The following is a 21645-nucleotide window of genomic DNA, read 5'->3' on the forward strand; positions in this document are numbered from 1 at the left end:
AGAAGTCTACTTTAAAGACAGCTAATGAGACTTAACCATGAGCAACTGCCAAAAGAACCCTCTTTGTATCAGTGCTCAGATAGAAGAAAATGACCATTTCAACACAGATCCACTAAGAACACAGAACAGTGTGGCAGCTATGAACAGAGCAAAGTAAAGACGGAGAAGAGGCACAAGCACAGGCCAGGCCACCGTAAGGCGGGGGCTCTGTGCAGAGAGACATATGGCCAGACACGGACATGACCGAATTGATTTTATTATGCCATGTTTCTTTAACTATACAATACATTCAATGTAATTTTATTACTGCTTTAGTGATTTATGATCAATTACTTTTGTAATCTTTATAAAGACTTGAATGAATTACCCAACAGAGACCTGAACCTGGACGATCTTAAGTGGCAGTGCCAACAACATTCAGATTTTCAGGGTATGCAGAGGGCATAAACTTACAGACTGGCTCGATCCTGTAAGGACACGCTCTGCAATCCTATCCTTTAGTTCCCTGACATAGTTCCTGATTCCACACTTACGTGTTTATAACTCCTGCCCTGCCTCCTCCCCCTGAAACAACTTTTCTTCTCTCTACCATCATCCAGCCAGTCATTTTTTATCTATTTTTTAACATCCTTCTGAAAATATCAAAGAGATGCTTTTCCCCAGACCCTAGGCAGCCTGCATAGCTCTGACTCCTGTGACCAGCCACCTCCGTCAGCCCAGCTGTCACGCTGCCCACAGTCCCACGCTTCCACGTCTGTCCCCCGTCAGCCCAGCTGTCACGCTGCCCACAGTCCCACGCTTCCACGTCTGTCCCCCGTCAGCCCAGCTGTCACACTGCCCAAGGTCCCACGCTTCCACGTCTGACCTCCGTCAGCCCAGCTGTCACGCTGCCCACAGTCCCACGCTTCCACGTCTGTCCTCTGTCAGCCTAGCTGTCACGCTGCCCACAGTCCCACGCTTCCACGTCTGTCCTCCGTCAGCCCAGCTGTCACGCTGCCCACAGTCCCACGCTTCCACGTCTGTCCTCCGTCAGCCCAGCTGTCACGCTGCCCACAGTCCCACGCTTCCACGTCTGACCTCCGTCAGCCCAGCTGTCACGCTGCCCACAGTCCCACGCTTCCACGTCTGTCCCCCGTCAGCCCAGCTGTCACGCTGCCCACAGTCCCACGCTTCCACGTCTGTCCCCCGTCAGCCCAGCTGTCACACTGCCCACAGTCCCACGCTTCCACGTCTGACCTCCGTCAGCCCAGCTGTCACGCTGCCCACAGTCCCACGCTTCCACGTCTGTCCTCTGTCAGCCTAGCTGTCACGCTGCCCACAGTCCCACGCTTCCACGTCTGTCCTCCGTCAGCCCAGCTGTCACGCTGCCCACAGTCCCACGCTTCCACGTCTGTCCTCCGTCAGCCCAGCTGTCACGCTGCCCACAGTCCCACGCTTCCACGTCTGACCTCCGTCAGCCCAGCTGTCACGCTGCCCACAGTCCCACGCTTCCACGTCTGTCCTCCGTCAGCCTAGCTGTCACGCTGCCCACAGTCCCACGCTTCCACGTCTGTCCTCCGTCAGCCCAGCTGTCACGCTGCCCACAGTCCCACGCTTCCACGTCTGTCCTCCGTCAGCCCAGCTGTCACGCTGCCCACAGTCCCACGCTTCCACGTCTGTCCTCCGTCAGCCCAGCTGTCACGCTGCCCACAGTCCCACGCTTCCACGTCTGTCCTCCCTCAACCCAGCTGTCACACTGCCCACAGTCCCACGCTTCCACGTCTGTCCTCCATCAGCCCAGCTGTTTTGCTGCCCACAGCCCCACGCTTCCACGTCTGTCCTCCCTCAACCCAGCTGTCACGCTGCCCACAGTCCCACGCTTCCACGTCTGTCCTCCATCAGCCCAGCTGTTTCGCTGCCCACAGTCCCACGCTTCCACGTCTGTCCTCCCTCAACCCAGCTGTCACGCTGCCCACAGTTCCACGCTCCATGGTTGTCCTCCCTCAACCCAGCTGTTTCGCTGTCCCCAGTCCCACGCTTCCACGTCTGTCCTCCGTCAGCCCAGCTGTCACGCTGCCCACAGTCCCACGCTTCCACGTCTGTCCTCCCTCAACCCAGCTGTCACACTGCCCACAGTCCCACGCTTCCACGTCTGTCCCCCGCCAGCCCAGCTGTCACGCTGCCCACAGTCCCACGCTCCATGGTTGTCCTCCCTCAACCCAGCTGTCACACTGCCCACAGTCCCACGCTTCCACGTCTGTCCTCCATCAGCCCAGCTGTCACACTGCCCACAGTCCCACGCTTCCACGTCTGTCCTCCGTCAGCCCAGCTGTCACGCTGCCCACAGTCCCACGCTCCATGGTTGTCCTCCCTCAACCCAGCTGTCACACTGCCCACAGTCCCACGCTTCCACGTCTGTCCCCCGCCAGCCCAGCTGTCACGCTGCCCACAGTCCCACGCTCCATGGTTGTCCTCCCTCAACCCAGCTGTCACACTGCCCACAGTCCCACGCTTCCACGTCTGTCCTCCATCAGCCCAGCTGTCACACTGCCCACAGTCCCACGCTTCCACGTCTGTCCTCCGTCAGCCCAGCTGTCACGCTGCCCACAGTCCCACGCTCCATGGTTGTCCTCCCTCAACCCAGCTGTCACACTGCCCACAGTCCCACGCTTCCACGTCTGTCCTCCGTCAGCCCAGCTGTCACGCTGCCCACAGTCCCACGCTCCATGGTTGTCCTCCCTCAACCCAGCTGTCACACTGCCCACAGTCCCACGCTTCCACGTCTGTCCTCCGTCAGCCCAGCTGTCACGCTGCCCACAGTCCCACGCTTCCACGTCTGTCCTCCGTCAGCCCAGCTGTCACGCTGCCCACAGTCCCACGCTCCATGGTTGTCCTCCCTCAACCCAGCTGTTTCGCTGCCCACAGTCCCACGCTTCCACGTCTGTCCTCCGTCAGCCCAGCTGTCACGCTGCCCACAGTCCCACGCTTCCACGTCTGTCCTCCGTCAGCCCAGCTGTCACGCTGCCCACAGTCCCACGCTTCCACGTCTGTCCTCCGTCAGCCCAGCTGTCACGCTGCCCACAGTTCCACGCTTCCACGTCTGTCCTCTGTCAGCCCAGCTGTCACGCTGCCCACAGTCCCACGCTTCCACGTCTGTCTTTCCCCACTGGGTCGTACTCCTCTAGGTCAGTGTTTTTCAGCCCATGGGCCTCAAAACTTTTTAAAAATCATTAATCAAACTATTTTTGAAAGAAGTTCAAAGCTTAGTAAGTATAATTTTTCTTTTAATCCACTTTTTTTGATCTACATAACTTAACCATGTTTCTTATAAAGTTTCTTATAAAGAAACTTATACCATTTTTTAAACTATATAAGCACCATATAAGCATAATTTAAGTATGCTGCCAAAGTTTTAACTATAGGTTCCACTGTGCCATGAGATTAAAAAAAAAAAGTTGAAAAACACTCACCTACGTACTCCCCAAGTCTAGCACACTGCCTGTATAGACTGGTTATTGAATGAAAGTGAATGAATGAATCCCTCATTATTCTCCATTACAATAATGGCTGTAGTTTTTCAATGTGTGATAAAATGAACTTTGCTTTGTCTTTTTTTTTGAGACGGAGTCTCACTATACCGCCCTCAGTAGAGTGCTGTGGCGTCACAGCTCACAGCAACATCAAACTCTTGGGCTTCAGCGATTTTCTTGCCTACAGGCCCCCACCACAATGCCCAGCTATTTTTTGGTTGCCGTTGTCACTGTTGTTTAGCTGGCCCGGGCCGGGTTCGAACCTGCCAGCCTCGGTGAATGCGTCCGGCGCTCTCTCACTGAGTATGGGTGCCCAGACTGCTTTGTTATTTTATAGAAGCATGGTAATGACACAGACTTTTGCTCCCATATGTTCATTTTTGCTAGTCTGCTATCCATGCAATACGGCCACCTGTGTGTGTACTACTTAAAAAAACAACCAACAGAAAAATAAGTGTATGGCAGATGAGTGTGTGCCTCTCCACACAGAGATACCTATATCGCCTCCAATCTAGGAGATATGATAGAATTATAAAGGAAGAATAAGCTTAACATTTTTTTCTAACCCAGTTTTACAGATATTTCTAAGAATCCATTATGAAATTATGAAAGGCAAAATTGAAGTAAAAATACAGAAATGTAGCTAAATTGCATAGACTACTATCATACCTAGTTTCAGTTTCTTGGCCAACGCATCAATTTGAATGGTGGGATCAGACCCCATGGACAGGAAACATATCAGAGGCGTTCGGGTATCACTTTCTTCCCAGGTTTTCTCCAGATTTAAGATAACTGGTTCTGTGTACTTCTCCTCCAAAGAATCCGCAATATATTTTCTTGCTTGAAAGACAGTCCGGTCTGGGCACCAAGACCTAGAAATGAATACAAGTTAGAAGAAATAAATTCAGTGTGTTCATTTTTTATTACATAAAATTCTGAACAGTTAAGGAACAGATGTTCAATTAGCAAAACAGCAACAAGCTATTTCTCCCTTACGCAGATCTGTGTAAGTGAGATGACAAGGTTTCCCATCCCTGGATGAGCACAAACTTAGTCACGTGGTTTTGGTGCCAGAGGCCGGAGGGAGCAGGGAAGAGCCAGTAACAACACGGTGTCTGCTGCCAGCTCCAGTACTTGACAGGGGCCAACCTGCCACCCACTCAAGCTCTGCATCTTCCAGGGGGAGAATCCACACGTCAAAGTCGTCACAGGCAAGTTCATCAGCAAACTTTTCTATCATACCATTTGTGTACCGCACACCAGAGTGTGCTGTATACACTCGGACACGTTAAATTAATGTCATTTGATATTTGGCACATTACATCATAGACAAGCTTGAAAGAGTCTTATTTACTAGATTACATTTGTGACAGATCCAGTTTCAAAATAATGAATAAAAAATAGACACATTGGTTCCAATAAAAACCAGCAGTCCTTTCACACTCCCTGGTGACTGTGAGGTCTCCATTACTGCCACTCCAATCACTCTTGAAGGGTGACAACATCCAGCCAATAACTTGGTTCTAAAGATGTGCAAGCTCGGGTATATAACATTAGGAAAGATAAAAACTTCCCCCCAAGGAATCCCCCATCTTTTTGTTATTCTTTTTGTGGTTTCATCTCTCCTATCTCTGCCCTGCTGCTTTACCCACCCATCACTCTCACAGACACACACACACACACGTGTGCACACACACAACGCATTGATTTTTCCAATATATAAAGTCTCTTTGAGCTACTACATATTGAGAAAATGTGAAAAGTGAAGAGAGAGGGGAATGCCCTTCCTTAAAATCAATTTTAAACTTCTATTTCCATTTAAATAGTCCAAATTACATTACTACATTTTAATAGTGCAATAGTCTTGTTTTTTCTCAAGTGCCATTGAATTTTAACTTATAAACGAATTGTCTTGTGACTTTGTGAGGCCCATTTTTTTAAAGACATAAATTCAACAATAAATGATTCACTCATTGGTAAATAATGAGGAAAATGAATAAGAAAAGCATTTTTCACATTTTTTGCTAAAAACACTATCATTAATACACTGTCAAAATATATCGTTCCCTGCCACCATCACCATTTTATTTTGCTTGTCAAGAAAATGAAGAATTACCATCCAAAACCACAATTTGGAAGCACACACATTTCTTACAATAACTACAGGAAAGGAGTTAAGAAAACTCCCTGGGGTAAGATCTGTAATTTGATGATACCTATTCTCACCTGATAAGTAGAAGTTTCCGGCAAGTATCTAGTGAATCATTGTATCCATCAGGGATAATTTCCTCCTCTGGAGCATCTTTATCAAACCAGCTTTTCCACCCCTTCTCATTACGAGATATCTAAAAGAAACAAGCCAATTAACGAGCCACGGAACTATGTTTGATCAGAATATACTGGAGAGGACTCTGAATAACCTTAGAAGGTCATCCTTCATAGGCAGACAATTTTTCAAGCATTAGCAACACAGTTTCAATATTTCTTCAGAATCAATGACTCAAATCGCCTGGATATTATTATTCCCTTTCACTGTTTCCATTTTTTAAAAACATGACTTGTTAAAATCAGGATCACTATTAATTATACCAAGTGGTTGGGCAGGAAGAAACACAGATCAAGGCTTCTCAACCTTGATGTTATTGACATTTTTGTGCCAACTAATTCTTTGTTGTGGGGTCTGTCCCGAGGACGTTTAGCAGCTGGCTTCTATCAACCAGATGCCAGTAGCACCCGGGTCATAGTATTCAAAATTGTCTCCAGCCATTGCCAAATGCCCCTTGGAGGTGGTACAAATTATCCGCATTTGAGAACCACTGACACAGACCATTCTCATTACCAAACTCTATATGCTGCCCTCTACTTAAAAAATAGAAATGGATGGCAAAACCGAAATTTTTATTTTCCTAATGGTGCCCACCTGGAGACTTTAAACCTAAGAATGAAAGAATTCTCTCCAGGAGGTGGCCACAAACATCTTTCAGAAGCCTGGGGAGGACCCCAAGTTTTCAGAGGCGTTAGAAGGTGCTCCCTGGAGCCTAAGTGCTGCCAGGACTAATTATGAAGACTGAATTGCTGAGCCGGTGGCTGCTCCTCAGCAACCATCAGGCTGATCACGCACTCACTGTGTTTGTAGGGACTTTCAAAAAGCCCTGGTAAGCACTAGCAGTGAACAGCAGATGCTACGTGCCTGACCTGAGGATTGCACTTTTTCCTCTTATCATCCCCACATTTATGTAGGCATATAGACATTAAATAACTCCCAAAGTCGCACGTCATGAGAACAATTCACATTGGATCCAGACAGGGTAACGATAAACAAAATAACAATAAAACAGTTACTCTGTAACTCATTTTGTCCTTGGGGCACTAAAAGATGGAGGGGCATTTCCCAAATGTTTCACAAGCACCATCTTTCCCTAAAGATTGCAGCGGCTCCCCCTGGCTGGCCGCCCTCAGAGAATCTGCCTGGCCTTGCCGCTAGCAGGGCCGCCCCGCTGCCTGCCCTCCCTCACTGCACCTGCACCTGAGCCCTGCTACCCACGGCGCCCCCTGCAGGCCTCCCCACGCCAGCGCCCAGAGAGGAGGCACAAGAAGGAAACACTTGATAGTTCTGAGCTAGGCCTTCCACAGCGGAGCTTCTGAGTAGGACGACTTCCAGCCCTTTGCCATCCACCTGCACTTCCCTCTTCTTTTCCTGGCCCTCACCTCTTGGCACAAACCACATGCCTGAGATGCCAAGGCCACAGCAGCTTCTGTTTGAGGTTACTTTTGTTTCAGTTTCTGATACTCATTTGGCCAGGACACTAATTTTCTATCTTCCCCTTTCTCCCCACAGACATGCCAGACCAATGGCCTCCTGATGGCAGGTTCCCAAACAACCTGCTGTGGCAAGGGAAGAGCATGAGGTCAAATTACAGCTTCTAACTATGCAGCCTTGGGGAAGTACTTAATCTCTTCACTCTCAGCTTTCTCTTGTATAAGGTAGGGTCAATAATACTTCCCCTGCAGGGTTATTATCGGTGCAAAGTACCTATCCCACAGTAAACAATGATAACTACCACCATGGGTACTTAAATCTAATTGGCAGAAGCAAACAATAATATATGTCCCTAGGTCAATATAATCCACAGTGCAGGGCATGAGTTTTGAGTGATTTTTCCAGTAATGTTTTAAGATAGCCCTTAACCAGCCTTTGCTGGACTCAGACTACTTCTTTTTCCCCAAGTATTTGTTTGGATTGGGGACTCATCCATGGCTGAACTATAAAACAAAGCTCATTGCCCACCCACAGATGGAACCCAGGGGGCTTATCCAATTAACCCTGACCAACCATAGCTGAATCTACATAATCCTTCAGAAATGCCAGCCAGGAAGCAGATAGCAAATGTAGTATGTTGGGCAGGAGATTGGTGATCACAGCATAAGGCCTCTGCCAACCTGTAGGCTACCAGGGGCCCCATTTCTTGGTCACCAGCAACCACAGAAAAGCAATAACTACCAGCATGTAACCTGGGAAACTGCAATCTCAATCAATGATAGGCAGTTGTAACCAACAGACCCCAGTAATAACTATTTTACTCTGAGAGGTATCACCATTCTCCAGTGATAGTTGAATCCACAACAACCAAATTACATTTTCAAGTAAGAAAAAACAATAACAAGTAAATTGGTACTGTTTTACCCTTTTTACTGTTATATTTCACCATTTTATACTCTTACTATTAAAATGATTGATTTTTCAAAAATGACCTCAGACCTCTTAATTTCCCTTAAATTCAAATTTGTACAAATTACTCAATCACAGACAGAAGTAAAAACCTACAGCTTTTTATTCTAGCAACAACTCAAATTGGCATATAAAAATGACCACGCCCACCAAAGAGAAGGAAAGAATAGTCGCCTACACCTATGATCAGGTTAACTCTGAAGTTCATCTGCCCCAAATCCCCCCCAGACAGCCACAGAGCCCTAAATCTACACTACTAGGTTGACACCTTGGGTGAAGGTAACTCTAGGAGGCTCCAGTTAAAATGACCTGGTTGTGTTCGGGTTTACAAATCCATACTTGTAACCAGCCCTTTATTGCATTACCTGGTTCATGATTTCTGCAAACTGTGGAAGTTTACTCAGCTCCACAAGATTCAACCAAGTCATATCCAGGATCCAGCGAAAGGGCTTGGGAGGGCAGGCTTTCAGATCCAGAGCTGCTCCCCCTGGGGAGAAGCATCAGACTGTAAATCAGGTCAGCTCGTACTTCACTTTGAGAAATTCATCTTCTAAATATTAAAAATGAGATAACCATACTACAGAAAAGATAGGAAAATTAGAAAATAATATTATTATGGAAAATGTGATTATCTTTTTTGGGTATACTTTCTTCAAGTTTGAATGTTTTATTTGATGATTTATACCACCTTCTAAAATATAGATAGGAACTCTATCATTTTTCCCTGCAAAGAATTTCTCTCAGTGGTTATGGTTGTTTTCCTTTTTATTTTTTTAACAAGCTAAAATAAATAGGTTGATCTTTACATGTGTGATTTAAAAAAATCATTTCTTTGTGCACACCTGCAGAAGTTTTATCTCCAATACTATTTATGAGTAGGTCAAATAGTAGATAATCGGATGGAAGGGAAGGAGGCTCAAACCAGTTATTCATTCACTTACTGAATAAATATGTATTGAACACCCTCTATGTATCCATTCCAGGCACTAGGGACACAGCAGAGAAAACCAAACCAGGGCCCTGCTCTCATGGAGCTTGTAATCTAGTGGAGAATGTGAGTTATGGCATCAGATCCCATTTTAAAGCAAATCACAGGCCAAATGAGCTTACCCAATGTGCCATTTTCCAGTAAAATACACGATTATATTGGCAATGTCAAAATTCCTCCACTGGATGTCTTTAGCAACATTGTCTCATAATAATTCCATCTCCACTGGATTTAATTCAGATGTATATGAAACAGTGATTTTGAACTTTTTTCTTTTTTTGCAATTTTTGGCTAGGGCTGGGCTTGAACCTGCCACCCCCAGTATATGGAGCCGGCGCCCTACTCCTTGAGCCACAGGAGCCACCCTGATTTTTGAACTTTTACACCGTATAATCCTTACAAATGCATCATTTCCTTCTACTGCACTAATCAACTCTTGCGCAAAAAAGGCAGAGGGAGAGGGAACTACAGGTCTCAGCTCTCCCCATCTGGCACTGTCCTGAGAAGGTGTGTAAACTGAAGCCCTTTTTTGACCTTGGCTCAGTCCTGACCCTGGACAATCAGGTTCTCCCTGACTCTTGCAGTTCTGAGTGTTGTCAGAACAAACCTCCCTCTCAATGTTAGTGGGTGTGGGGAGGAGCTGTAAGTTGGGCACAGGTATGCTAATGCATGTGAGATGCTGCTTTGAGAAGCAGCCACTGGGCAGAGCCACCTGCAGCCTTAACAGATGGCTGCTTCCACACACCTTCATCTCTCTTCTTCTTGGTTATCACCAAAGAAATGTTTTCACGGAATCATGAGCTTTAGAGACAGCAGGAGAAAATATTTAAATTACTTCAGTGTTTCCAAACATATTGGATACCTAAACTAACACAGAACAAAATATTTCCCAAAATACACTGACTGCCTCTTATTAGCTGCATAAACTTGGTCAGTGACTCCCTCTCAGTTTCCTCATCTGTCAAATGGATGTAATGATAGAATGTACCAGATGGATTGCTGTGAGAGTTAAATAATGTATACAGAAAGCTTAGAATAGTCTAGACCAGTGATTTTCAACTGGTGTGCCAGGAGAAGATCTTAGGTGTGCCTCAAAATTTTTTTAAAGATCATTAATTAAATTATTTTTGAAAGAAGTGCAAAGCATAGTAAGTATGTTCCGTTTTCAACTCCTTTTTCTTTTGATCAATATCATTTAAGTGTGCTGTGCTATAGGTTCAAGTGTGCCATAAGACAAAAACGGTTGAAAAATACTTCTCTAGACCCACTATAAGAGCTATGTAATCATTAGCTGTTAAGCTGTTACTTGATGTTAATCTGTGTGTGTTAGATGGCCCAGGTCCAACTCACCCTGGAAGGCAAGAGCAGACCCCCTACACTGTGATTTTGTCCAGGGTCTTTGACAAAAGTAAGATAGTATCTTTCTAAAATAACCAGGCAGAGAAAACAAGTATATCAATTGCTGTATAATGTAGGATTGCCCTTGGTATCCATTTCAAACTTTTCAAACTGTTCTGACATTCTCAGTTGAAGGAGAGAGACAAAGTCACCTTACAAATATTGTAGAAAACAAGCAATAATTAAAACAAAAAGGACTGTCACTCTTGGGAAATCAAACATTCCTACTGTGATAAATAATTCTTCATCTCTCCCTTAGTACTGAGTTCAAAATGATCAAGAAGGATGTATGATCTTAGGGGCATATTTGTTAACTTTGTAAAAAAAAAAAAAAACACAAAAAACAAAGTAATGTCATCTTTTAGAAAACAATTTAGTCAAACTATAAGCCAGTTTTAACTAATGCAAACTGTACAATAACCGAGTTTTGCAGGGGCTGTTTGTTTTGAGACAGAGTCTCACTCTGTCACTCCGGGTAGAGTGCAGTGGCATCATCACAGCTCACTGCAACCTCAAATGTCTGGGCTCATATGATCCTCCATCCTCAACCTCCCAAGTAGCTAGGACTACATACTCAGCTAATTTTTCTATTTTTAGTATAGACAGGGGTCTTGCTCTTGCATGGGCTGGTCTTGAACTCCTGAACTCTAACAATCATCCCGTCTGGGCCTCCCAGAGTGCTAGGATTATAGGCGTGAGCCACTGCACCTGACCAAACTAGTTTTGTTTTTTAAAAAACTTTTTACTGCTGAGCTAATTGTACTTCTGTAATCAATCTATCATAAAATCGCAAATTAATCTTCGTAAAGCACTGCTCTGTTCATGCCACATCCCTGCTCATTAAAACATTAGATGACTCCCTATTGCAAACTCCATTAAATCCAACTCCTCTAACTGGCTGTTCTCTCTGACTCTTCTGGCTGTGTCACATGGTGGGAAGGGAAGGACAAACGACCTCTGTCTAGCCTTTTTTTTTTTTTTTTACAGTTTTGGGTGGGGCTGGACTTGAACCTGGGTGGGACTGGACTTGAACCCGCCACCTCCAGCATATAGGGCCAGCGCCCTACTCCTTTGAGCCAGCGCCCTACTCCTTTGCGCCGCCCCCGTCTAGCCTTTTATAAGGGCATTAATCCCATTCACAAGGGCTAAGCCCTCCTGACCTAGTCGCCATGGGGGTTAGGATTTCAACGTATGAGTTTTGGAGGGACACAAACATTCAGACCCTAGCTTTTGGCTGCCTGGATTCCAGCATGCTGCGATGACCCCGCCCCTATGCCTAGTGCCCCCCAACACTGAGCCTGCAGCCTCAAGTCCAGCGAGAGCTAACAACTTCTGAAACAAATCAGAGTAGCTTTCTAGATTTGGTAAATACAAGCTCACTTTTTTCACTATAAACCAAAACCCCTAACGTCTGGATGGTCCTCCGTAGCACCTGTTCCTTCTCCCAAGTGGTACTCATCGTTTTCTCTCCGTGTCCCCACAGCCTCTTGTACCTGCAGGCCCTGGTGATCACTGCCTGAGATCACATGGCCAGTCAGTGGCAGGGCCCTGTCATTTCCCCAGCTGCTGGTACGAGCTCGTTACCCCACCACACTGCATTCTTCCTGGAGATACTGTATGACACCAACCTCCCCAGGAGTATGAGAGCTAAGAAAATATATGAACCAGATGGCTTATTTCAACTTCCTCTGATCCAACCCAACAGCTCCGGAATCTCTGCACACCCATTTCTGACTCCTCCCTTGGCGCCTGGATTCATCAGCTGCCACTTTGCCTCCACAGTCCTCAGGTCCTTTTCTCCCCTTCCATCCCATTGACTTCACCCTCGGATGGGACTGCATCTCCTGTGGTTGGAAGACTAAGAGAGTCTCCTGCGAATCTCTTTTCTCCACTATCCGTGTCTGCCAGCTTCACCTTCCTAAAGGCCCACCCTGATCACCACCTTCCGCAACTCCCTCTTTCTTACCAGATCAAGCAAATACTTCCTGTAGGAATTCACACAAGGTGTCACCAATTTACACACTCGGCCCTTGTTCTCATCCCCCAAATCCACCTTCAGTTCCACCAGAACCGACTGACTCCTGTGACTTAAACACCCTCCACTCACACCTTCTCTCATGCTGTTCTGCTGTCCTCCTCATCCTCACCTCTCCAAGGTCCATCCCAAATGCCACTTTCTTATTTAGAGGTGTGGACGGCCAGAAAACAATTTGTTAAATTATGTATAAAAAGCAAAAAACACAAAAAATACGGAAATATGTTTTACTGTGGACCACATAATCCCCAAATTTATGGCTTAACTCACAAAGGCATTATTTCCCAAGAATCCTTTTGTTTTTTCAGTTTCACCAACCACACCTAATCTCTCCTTCCTTTTAGACCTAACACTTTGTTTCTTATCTTTTGTAAAGCTCAGCTGCTCTGTCCCTGGTACCCCCACCCCCATCCTTATAGGACGGCAGGTTCACAGAGCACACATTCCGTCATACTCGTGTGACTGAAATGAAATGGAAACGCCATTCTTGCATCATCTCAATTATGCCTGTCACATGGAGCAACCGGCAGGATTAACTTCAAATAAGAAATGCAAGTGAGTCTTGTTTTACACTCCTGCCTGCAAAGCTCACCTCTACCTTCACTCTTCCTCACGCTGGCAATTGGCTCTCCTAAACACGGGTGACGAACACACCAAATGTAATCATCAAGCTAAAAGTCACACAATTAGCACAGACCTGAATTTTAAATAACCAGAGCAAAATGAACAAAAATCAGGCAAAAAAAGTTATTAAAAAACAATACCACGCTTTCAATAGAACACAATTTCCCCATCGTATCAGGAAAGGGGTTTGTAGTACCCCAAAGAGTATGTCAAAAGTGATGTGCTTCCCACACCACGTTCGTACTCCACGCACTTTACCTTTGATGAGAGCCTGAAACTCTCTGTGCTTCACTGTTCCTCTCTGAAGATCAATCTTTAAGGTCATGAGGAGCACAAAAAGGAATTTGTGGTTTTCGTATAGGCCCCTGACAGAGTATGTAAAAACTTCGTATGTCAGATACTCAATAATATTTGTAATTCTCTTTTGAGGTAGTGGAGACTTTTCAGACCTGCAATGCATTTTACAAACCAAAGAAGTAAAAAGCAATTTCTAGAAAGAATAGAAATACAAACACAACTTTTAGGTCAGTGCTTTGGACAAAAGTATTGAGGGCTCACCTGGCCATGGACTGGTCAAACAACTTCAAGAACTGAGCCAGCGAGGTCTGGTACATGATGTTGACCATGCTCATCTCTGTGATGAGGAAGTAGAGGATGCTCCCACGGGTGGCCGCCGGCCGGAACTCCTCCTGAGCCGTGTTGATCTTGACCTCAGTTTCTGCGGCCACGTGTAACTTTTCACTCACTTCAGCTGCTGTCTGTTTGGTAGTGCGCAGGACACCAATCAGAGATTCGTCATCTACCAGCGAACCTGAACACGAAAACAGAAAAACTCTGGTCCACACATGGAAGAGTCACAAAACAAGACACAGCACGCTGGAAGTAGTACTGTTAACTCTCAACTTGGTTTCTCCAAAGTCTACAGAAGAGTACTGGAAGAGTAGAATCTTGAGCCACTGAACAGCTTCTCATACAAATATTACACCATGCCTAAATCTTTCCAAACATTCCTGCCGAGCGAGCATCTCCCGCTCTATCTGAAAATTTGCAAAAAGCAAAAGACCCATTAGCTGAGTTTTCAGATGTCTAAAGACAACGATCGATCACATCTCTAGTGGTTTTAGCTATTCCCTATGTGACAGGCTTTCATCCCCCTTCTCATCTTGGTGGCTCTCTTCAAAGTGTCACCGTGTGTCCGTCACACTCGTCTCAGGGTGTAAGCTGACCCAGACGCTGAACAGCTGGCAGGTGAATGATGCCCTCTGCCCTCCCACTTCAGCAGGACAATCCTTGCCATGGAAAACCCAAATCCCTTTTTGTCTCCAACAGCAGTGAATTGGGATATAGTAAAAGCATCTCACCAGGAAGAGAAATCTTAATTTTATTTTTATTTTTGCCCCTCATTATTGCTTTTAATAGAAATAGCACATTAATGACAATGAATTCAACTGATCTGTCTCCTCTGGGCAGACAAATCATCACAAGATACCAAAAACCACTTTGGATATACTGAATTAACAGTCACCATATCTTCAAATAGTAGCACTTTGGCTTATCCCAGAGTTCTAGATGGCAGGTGAGTGCTACAGGACACTCTGAGTTACTCTGGCAGGCATGCTATGTCTAATATGGAAGCCCACCTAGTGATTAATCTCACAGGAAAGAGGTCTCACTCCAACACCCTTGGCTGGACCAGGAGGACAGCCCTCAACTCTCCTTTCCACATTTACAATGCACAAAGGCATCTCAAATGCCTGGAAGAAGTCACTGCACCAAGAACATACGTCTTCACCAGCAGAAACCATGACCTTAAGGCAGATAAAAAGACTTTGTACTGAGCTCACCTTAAAGGTGTAGTACGTCTGCAAGGTTAAGATTTTTTTTTTAATCTTGAGATTAAAGTGCTATTGGAAGTCTTCATTTTAGACTGCTGAAATTTAGGTTCAAATTTAGTTTGTTGTGATTTGCCTTGTGGGTAAAATTTTCTTCTTATGAGGTTGGACAATTAAGTTCATGACTCATCCTAGAAAATGTGCTACATAACTCATTGCTGAATATCACTACAGTTACCTTAAAAGAGCTCCTCTTGGGAAGTTATGCAGTCATATCAATGCCTAGTCCACTCTTCAAAGCAATTTTGGAACTCTTTCTGGAATGACCATCAGAGCTGTCATCATTGTCCCATGTCTTGACAATTCAGTTTGTGAATTTGTCCCTGTACATTTACATTGTCACAACTGTAATCAAACAACCCAGTAAAGTTTCTTAACCTTGGTATATCAGTGTCTCGTGACTGGTTCCTGTCAACGTGGGATGGAGTCTTGCCAAGTGGCATTCATTACCGTTGTTGTTTTTGTGTGCTGTATGACAACATCTCTGATGGCCATTCCAGACAAACAATTCCAAAATTGCTTTGAAGGATAGACTAGCCGTTGGCATCAGTGCATAATTTCCTAAGGGCAGTATGTCAAAGGTGACCATAGCAATGTTCAGCAATGAGATATGTAAGCACTTTGTCTAGGATGAGTTCGCGAACTCATCTGATTTCATATAGATTGCAGAGAGAGTATATTCTCAAAATGGGGTATCATGTGATGATGGCTACTAAGTGGGAGGTCAGGCCAAGCAGAGAGGAAGCTGGGCCTCTGGTGCCCAAGCTCATCTGACACGGATTACATGTGTCATAACCCACTGTAGTAACTGCATCTTCATGCCAAATGAAACAATCAATCTAAAAAAAAAAATAGATTGAACACATTAGTTTCCTTTGGGCAAGCAAATTAGCCTATAATGAGTTACCTAACTCTGTTGGGAGCCCTTATTTTTCTCAAAAGAGAGCAATTAGATGAAGAAAATTGTGTTGTCAGATGCTCAGTCTTTTTGCTAATTCAAAAATCAGGTTTTCTGCAGTCCCTCTTTAATGTCAAGATGGAAATTGCCTTGCTTGTTTTTACATTGATAATTCAACTATTTCCAAACATCTGTAGCCAAGAGGGCATTGAAAAGGGTGTGAAAAGAATCCCTGTTCAGAATCCATTACTTTGTTACTTCTTAATAACACAATACCTTTTGTAGTACTTAATTTATAAAGGAGGTTATCTTCAAGTTCTTTCATCTTCCGCTTATTAAAAGTAACATCCTCTAAAAGTTTAACCCGCTCAGATTCTAACTCCTGTTATTAAAAAAAAAAAGAAAGAAAAATCAGAATTGTAATTACTAGTTATTATGGCAAATCCAACTTACTACTGTTTGTTATCAATTTAAGAGGTTTAAGCCAAAGTGCCTTTTGAACAACAGAAGAAATTACTATCATTAGTCAAATCTATCTATCTGTATTTTTGTTTCTCTGGATAATTTTTTTAAATTTTAGCATTAAGGTTCCATAGCACTTTACACTGCCTGCATAAAACAAGCCTGCTAAAATAATTTTGTTCCGTTTCCCCCAGCTTTCTTGCCAGCTTTAAGTTATTAACAGAATGTCCCATTCTCTTGGCGCTGTTTCCACACTGCGGGCGTGAGAAATGCTAACTTTATTTGTAGTCAGAATAAGTAGAAAAAAGAGGCATTAATACCAAGAAACCAAGGCCACATGTGAACTCTTCACTTGAGACCTTCCTATGGGAACACCAGGTACCTCATTCGGTATAGCCAATGGCCAATGCAAATCCATTTTGCATTGTATTTGTTCCTCCTTCTACTAGAGGGGCTAAATTGGATGTCTGGAAGGTATTTTTTCCCTGCATAAAATGATGTATTTTTTAAATTCTGTTTTAAAAAATCTCAAACTTTCAGCAAAATAGCAAGACGAGTACAATGAACTCTCATATAGACTTCCCCAGCTTCACATAAAACATTTGATTACTCTCTATTTAGTACTTAATATTGCCATTATTATTATTAATGAACCACTGACAGACCTTTTAACTCCAAATACGTTAGCAAATCTCCCAAGAGTCAGGACCTCCTCTTATATTACCACAGTCCAATATTCTAATTCAGGAAATTTAACATTGGTAGAATGCTCTTACTAAATAGTGAGTCTAAATTGAAATAGTTTCAACAGCATTCTCTATGCCTGTCTGTTCCTCATCCTATACAGTCATATGTCACTCTAAAAATTATGTTAAAAGAAGGCATTTTAAAACTAGTACTACTTATTTGAGAACATTTCCTGGAAAACTGCTTCAGAAATTTCACCACTTTCAGGAAGTCTTCCTAACCAACTAGTCAAACAAAAGCCACAGCAAGGTATTTTTCTCTACATCTAGTATGCCTTGTATCAAAATCTGTCCGTAGGAAGGACTCGACTACAACTCGGACTTTACCTTGCAAACACAAGCAATATTACCTAATTGTATGTACCCTTATATTAATCTGAAAAAAAAAAATCTGCCTGTAGATTATTTCCCTCCAGCTAGAGTCTGTGCATCCAGAGGGCAGGAACTTGGCCTGTTCATCTTTGTACTCTTGACAGCACTTACCTGGAGGCTTTGCAGGGAAGTGACTGGACCCAATAATATTCATGAAACTGGTATATGCTGAATTTAGTTTAAGACCTATGTTTTACTTTACAGCTAGGAAAGCTGAGGACCCAGAAATACGAACTCCAAATGACACACCAATGTAACATGCACACACAGGTAGTGACTGGCAGAAATAAGCCTTATGCTGCTGCCCTCCGACTCCAGCCCAGTGTTATTGCCACTGTGCTAACAGCACGCAGGATTTCAAGGCATGGTGAAGAGCATGGCTGGATTTGCAGGGGAAAAAGTTAGTGGAGCATTTTTATTACAATAATCACCTCTGGGTGGCAGTACAGGAGCACACGGACAAAACGGAATCGCGTTAGCTTCCTTTTCAGTGCGATACGAAAAAACAGGTGCCACGGCCCAGAGGACACTTGCTGAAGCTTGGGAGGGTGGAAAGACCATGTGCTGTTAATAGGTTAAGACCTTTACTCTTTGGGGTCTCCATTTGTTCATCTGTAAAAAGGGGGTGTAATGGCAAGACTGTGAGGAGGGATAAATACGACGTTCAAGGTGCCATCCTGGGTAAGTGTGGGTTTATATTCTCCAGCCAGACTGGGACAAGCATCTCTTGAAGAGGCAGCGAAGGTCTAAGAAGGGGGCTGTGGTGTGTTTTGGGCACCTTCAGGCAGTGGAGTTTAGGAGGTTCGTGCAGCCTCCATGAGGCACCTGGGCTAGGGAGGAGTCATCTCAAAACAGACCAAGAGCACCAGTTAGGCCACAAAGGGTTCATTTCCAGCAGCTGCTACCAAGTGCTCTTTCTTGAGAGACAATGGAGGCAGTGAATGAGGGGCCAGGCCCTCCCTGCCTGGCAGTGGAAGAGGGACGGAGTCTCTTCCCAGATTGTGTTAAGTCCCAGGTTTACTGGAAACTCAGATAAAACAACTGAGAGGCGGCGGCACCTGTGGCTCAGTCGGTAAGGCGCCGGCCCCATATACCGAGGGTGGTGGGTTCAAACCCGGCCCCGGCCAAAACTGCAACCAAAAAATAGCCGGGCGTTGTGGCGGGCACCTGTAGTCCCAGCTACTCGGGAGGCTGAGGCAACAGAATCACCTAAGCCCAGGAGTTGGAGGTTGCTGTGAGCTGTGTGACGTCATGGCACTCTACTGAGGGTGACAAAGTGAGACTCTGTCTCTACAAAAAAAAAAAAACAAAACTGAGAGGGTTAAAGCTGAGGCTGTGCCTGCCTCACTTGACTAGACCAGCCGCCTCTCAAGGGCGAACCATCCCTATGAACCGACAGGATGTTACACCCCTTCCTTGGATGTCCTTTCTCCGTGCGGCCCTCACCTCCTATCACCTCCCTCTCCTCCCGGCCTCTTTCTTTGGCCAGCCTTTGCCTTACTCTTCCATTTATGCCTCCCTGCTCTTAAGATTTCTAACCTTGCTTTTTCCTTGAATCTTTAATAGTAAGATTAATGATATTTAAGCAAATAAAAACTTTCTCATATTTAATGCAAATAGACTTTATATATGCAAATATATAAATGATATTTTTATGCAATTATATTTTATGCATATAATTTAATTTTTTCTGAGCTTTATCTTAAAAATTAGTTTAATCTTGTACCAGTCTCTTAAAATCTTCCAATCCTAAATTGTTCTTTGTTTTATTAGAACCCTCAGTTAATAATTAATTTCCCTGCTTTAGTGCAAATGTCATTTAATTAAAAGTATGGCCCCTTATATCATTAGATTACTAAATTGTAGTAGTTGAAACTACGACAGTGGTAATAGCTGCTTAGAGCAATTTCTTTTTCTCTAGGATCATTGTTTTACTAAATTTTTGTGCGCTCTCAAGACCATCTATAGGACTGGAGATATGAGAATCAACATACACAAAAGTTTAAAGACAGAAATAGAACATGAGCGACACACTGGTGTGTGTGTGTGTGTGTGTGTGTGTGTGTGTGTGTGTGTGTTTGGGGCTGGGGGAGAGGTGAGTTACATGATTTCTTTGCAGGAATTGAGATTGCAAAAGAAATATTTATGTTAAATGGGTAAATATGATCTAATTTTTTTCTTTTCCATATACTTAGCCATTTCCCGATACATTTTGAACACTTATTATAACTACTTATAAGTAGAAGTTCTTTAGCTTGAGTGCGTGGTTACCTGTTTCTCCGTTAGAATTACTCTCCGTAGTAACTGATTTTCAAGTCCTTTCATGGTGACAGTAAAATCAATGACGGACGTTTTAGCATTAATCTCAGGGGTAAAGGCAGGGTTTGGTAACTTTGTAGTAATATAAAGTTTAAATGTATCCATGACATCACATTCCTTATCACCAACTTTCACCTACATAAATTCAAACATAAAATTAAAAACAGCTTCAAGGACAAGGCCAAGAATTTGTGTTCAATTTAAGAAAGAACCTACTGGCTCGGCACCTGTAGCTCAGCGGCTAGAGCGCCAGCCACCTACACCGGAGCTGGTGGGTTCGAATCCAGCCATGGGTCTGCCAAACAACAATGACAACTACAACCAAAAAATAGCCAGGTGTTGTGGCAGGAGCCTGTAGTCCCAGCTACTTGGGAGGCTGAGGCAAGAGAATTGCTTAAGCCCAAGAGTTGGAGGTTGCTGTGACTGTGATGCCACAGCACTCTACCCAGGGCAACATAATGAGACTCTGTCTCAAAAAATAAAAAGTAAAAATAAAAAAGAAAGAACCTATCGAATGCCAGTGCTGTGAAACTCGAGTGAAGTGGGAAAGTTAGTTGTAAAATTTTAATGACTGATCTCAAATAATAAAGCCTATTCAATTTAGAATAATTTAGAATTGTGGTCCTGACTGAAGATGTTTTTAGCCATGAGTCTGAGCAAATTGAATAAAAAATTTATCCAAAACAGATGGCGCATAAAAAAAAAAAAAAACTCAGAAGCATTTAAGATTTGACTTTAAAACCCTCGCAGGCACTTATCACCACCGACTGCAGTAGTAGAGCTGTTCTTTTTTTTCCCAGTTGAGAAAACAGTTTCCTACTGTGGACATTTGCTGTGTTTATAGGAAGTTTTACTTCTTTTTGCATTTCATGTCATATCCAAAGCAAATTTGACAACAGAAAAAGTTAATGTAATTTCTGAAGGAAAAAAATGCCAAAATTTTTCCAAAAAGGTAACATCTTAAATACTACTATTTGCAGTATATTGAGAAACAACTCGTTTTTGCTATCTAAAAATCAGGTGGCAATCATATAATTTTTTTAAACGTATTACATTTTTAATTAATGTTAATCCTGCATGTGATTGAAGACTTTGAGGCCACTATCACATTCTCAGGCTTTATACCTCCATATTGCAGATAAGAATCCAAGGTCTTTTAAAAAAGACCTTCATGAATGGAGGTTCTGCTATGTGTAGCCTCCGTGGGGATATTAAATATAGCACATGGAATAAGCCAGACACAGGCAATACTGCATGATCTCCTTATGTGTGGAATCCAAAAAAGCCACACTCAAAAGTAGAGACTAGGCCAGTGGCTACCAGGAGCTAGGAAGCGGGGGAAACGGGGAGATGTTGTTCAGAGAGCACAAACTTTCAGTTATACAGTGAACAAGTGCTGGGTACCTAAGGTGCAGCATTAGTAATGATGGACGTGCTAATAAATTTGATTGTGGTCATCATTACACAACGTATACATATATCAAATCATCATGCTGTATACTTTAAACATATGCAATCTTTATTTGTCAATTAAGTATTTAAAAAATTGCAGTTCAGGGTGGCGCCTGTGGCTCAGCGGGTAGGGTGCCGGTCCCATATGCCGGAGGTGGTGGGTTCAAACCCAGCCCCGGCCAAATTAAAAAAAAAAAAAAAATTGCAGTTCAAAATTGTGG

At 43.9% G+C, this 21645-nt stretch overlaps 1 protein-coding gene across 1 annotated transcript in view; it reads right to left on the reverse strand.

Annotated features, from left to right (window-relative positions):
• DNAH8 (dynein axonemal heavy chain 8) overlaps window positions 1-21645 on the reverse strand; it is a 319171-nt gene that overhangs the window by 67142 nt on the left and 230384 nt on the right. The window contains exons 77-83 of the mRNA XM_053603542.1: window positions 19925-20107; window positions 16350-16455; window positions 13842-14094; window positions 13542-13732; window positions 8604-8725; window positions 5736-5854; window positions 4179-4381 (exon numbers count right to left, since the gene is read on the reverse strand). Of these exons, the coding sequence (XP_053459517.1) occupies window positions 4179-4381; window positions 5736-5854; window positions 8604-8725; window positions 13542-13732; window positions 13842-14094; window positions 16350-16455; window positions 19925-20107 (1177 nt within the window). The remainder of the gene's footprint in view (window positions 1-4178; window positions 4382-5735; window positions 5855-8603; window positions 8726-13541; window positions 13733-13841; window positions 14095-16349; window positions 16456-19924; window positions 20108-21645) is intronic.

This window comes from Nycticebus coucang, chromosome 9 (assembly GCF_027406575.1).
Source record: "Nycticebus coucang isolate mNycCou1 chromosome 9, mNycCou1.pri, whole genome shotgun sequence".
Taxonomy (NCBI): Eukaryota; Metazoa; Chordata; class Mammalia; order Primates; family Lorisidae; genus Nycticebus; species Nycticebus coucang.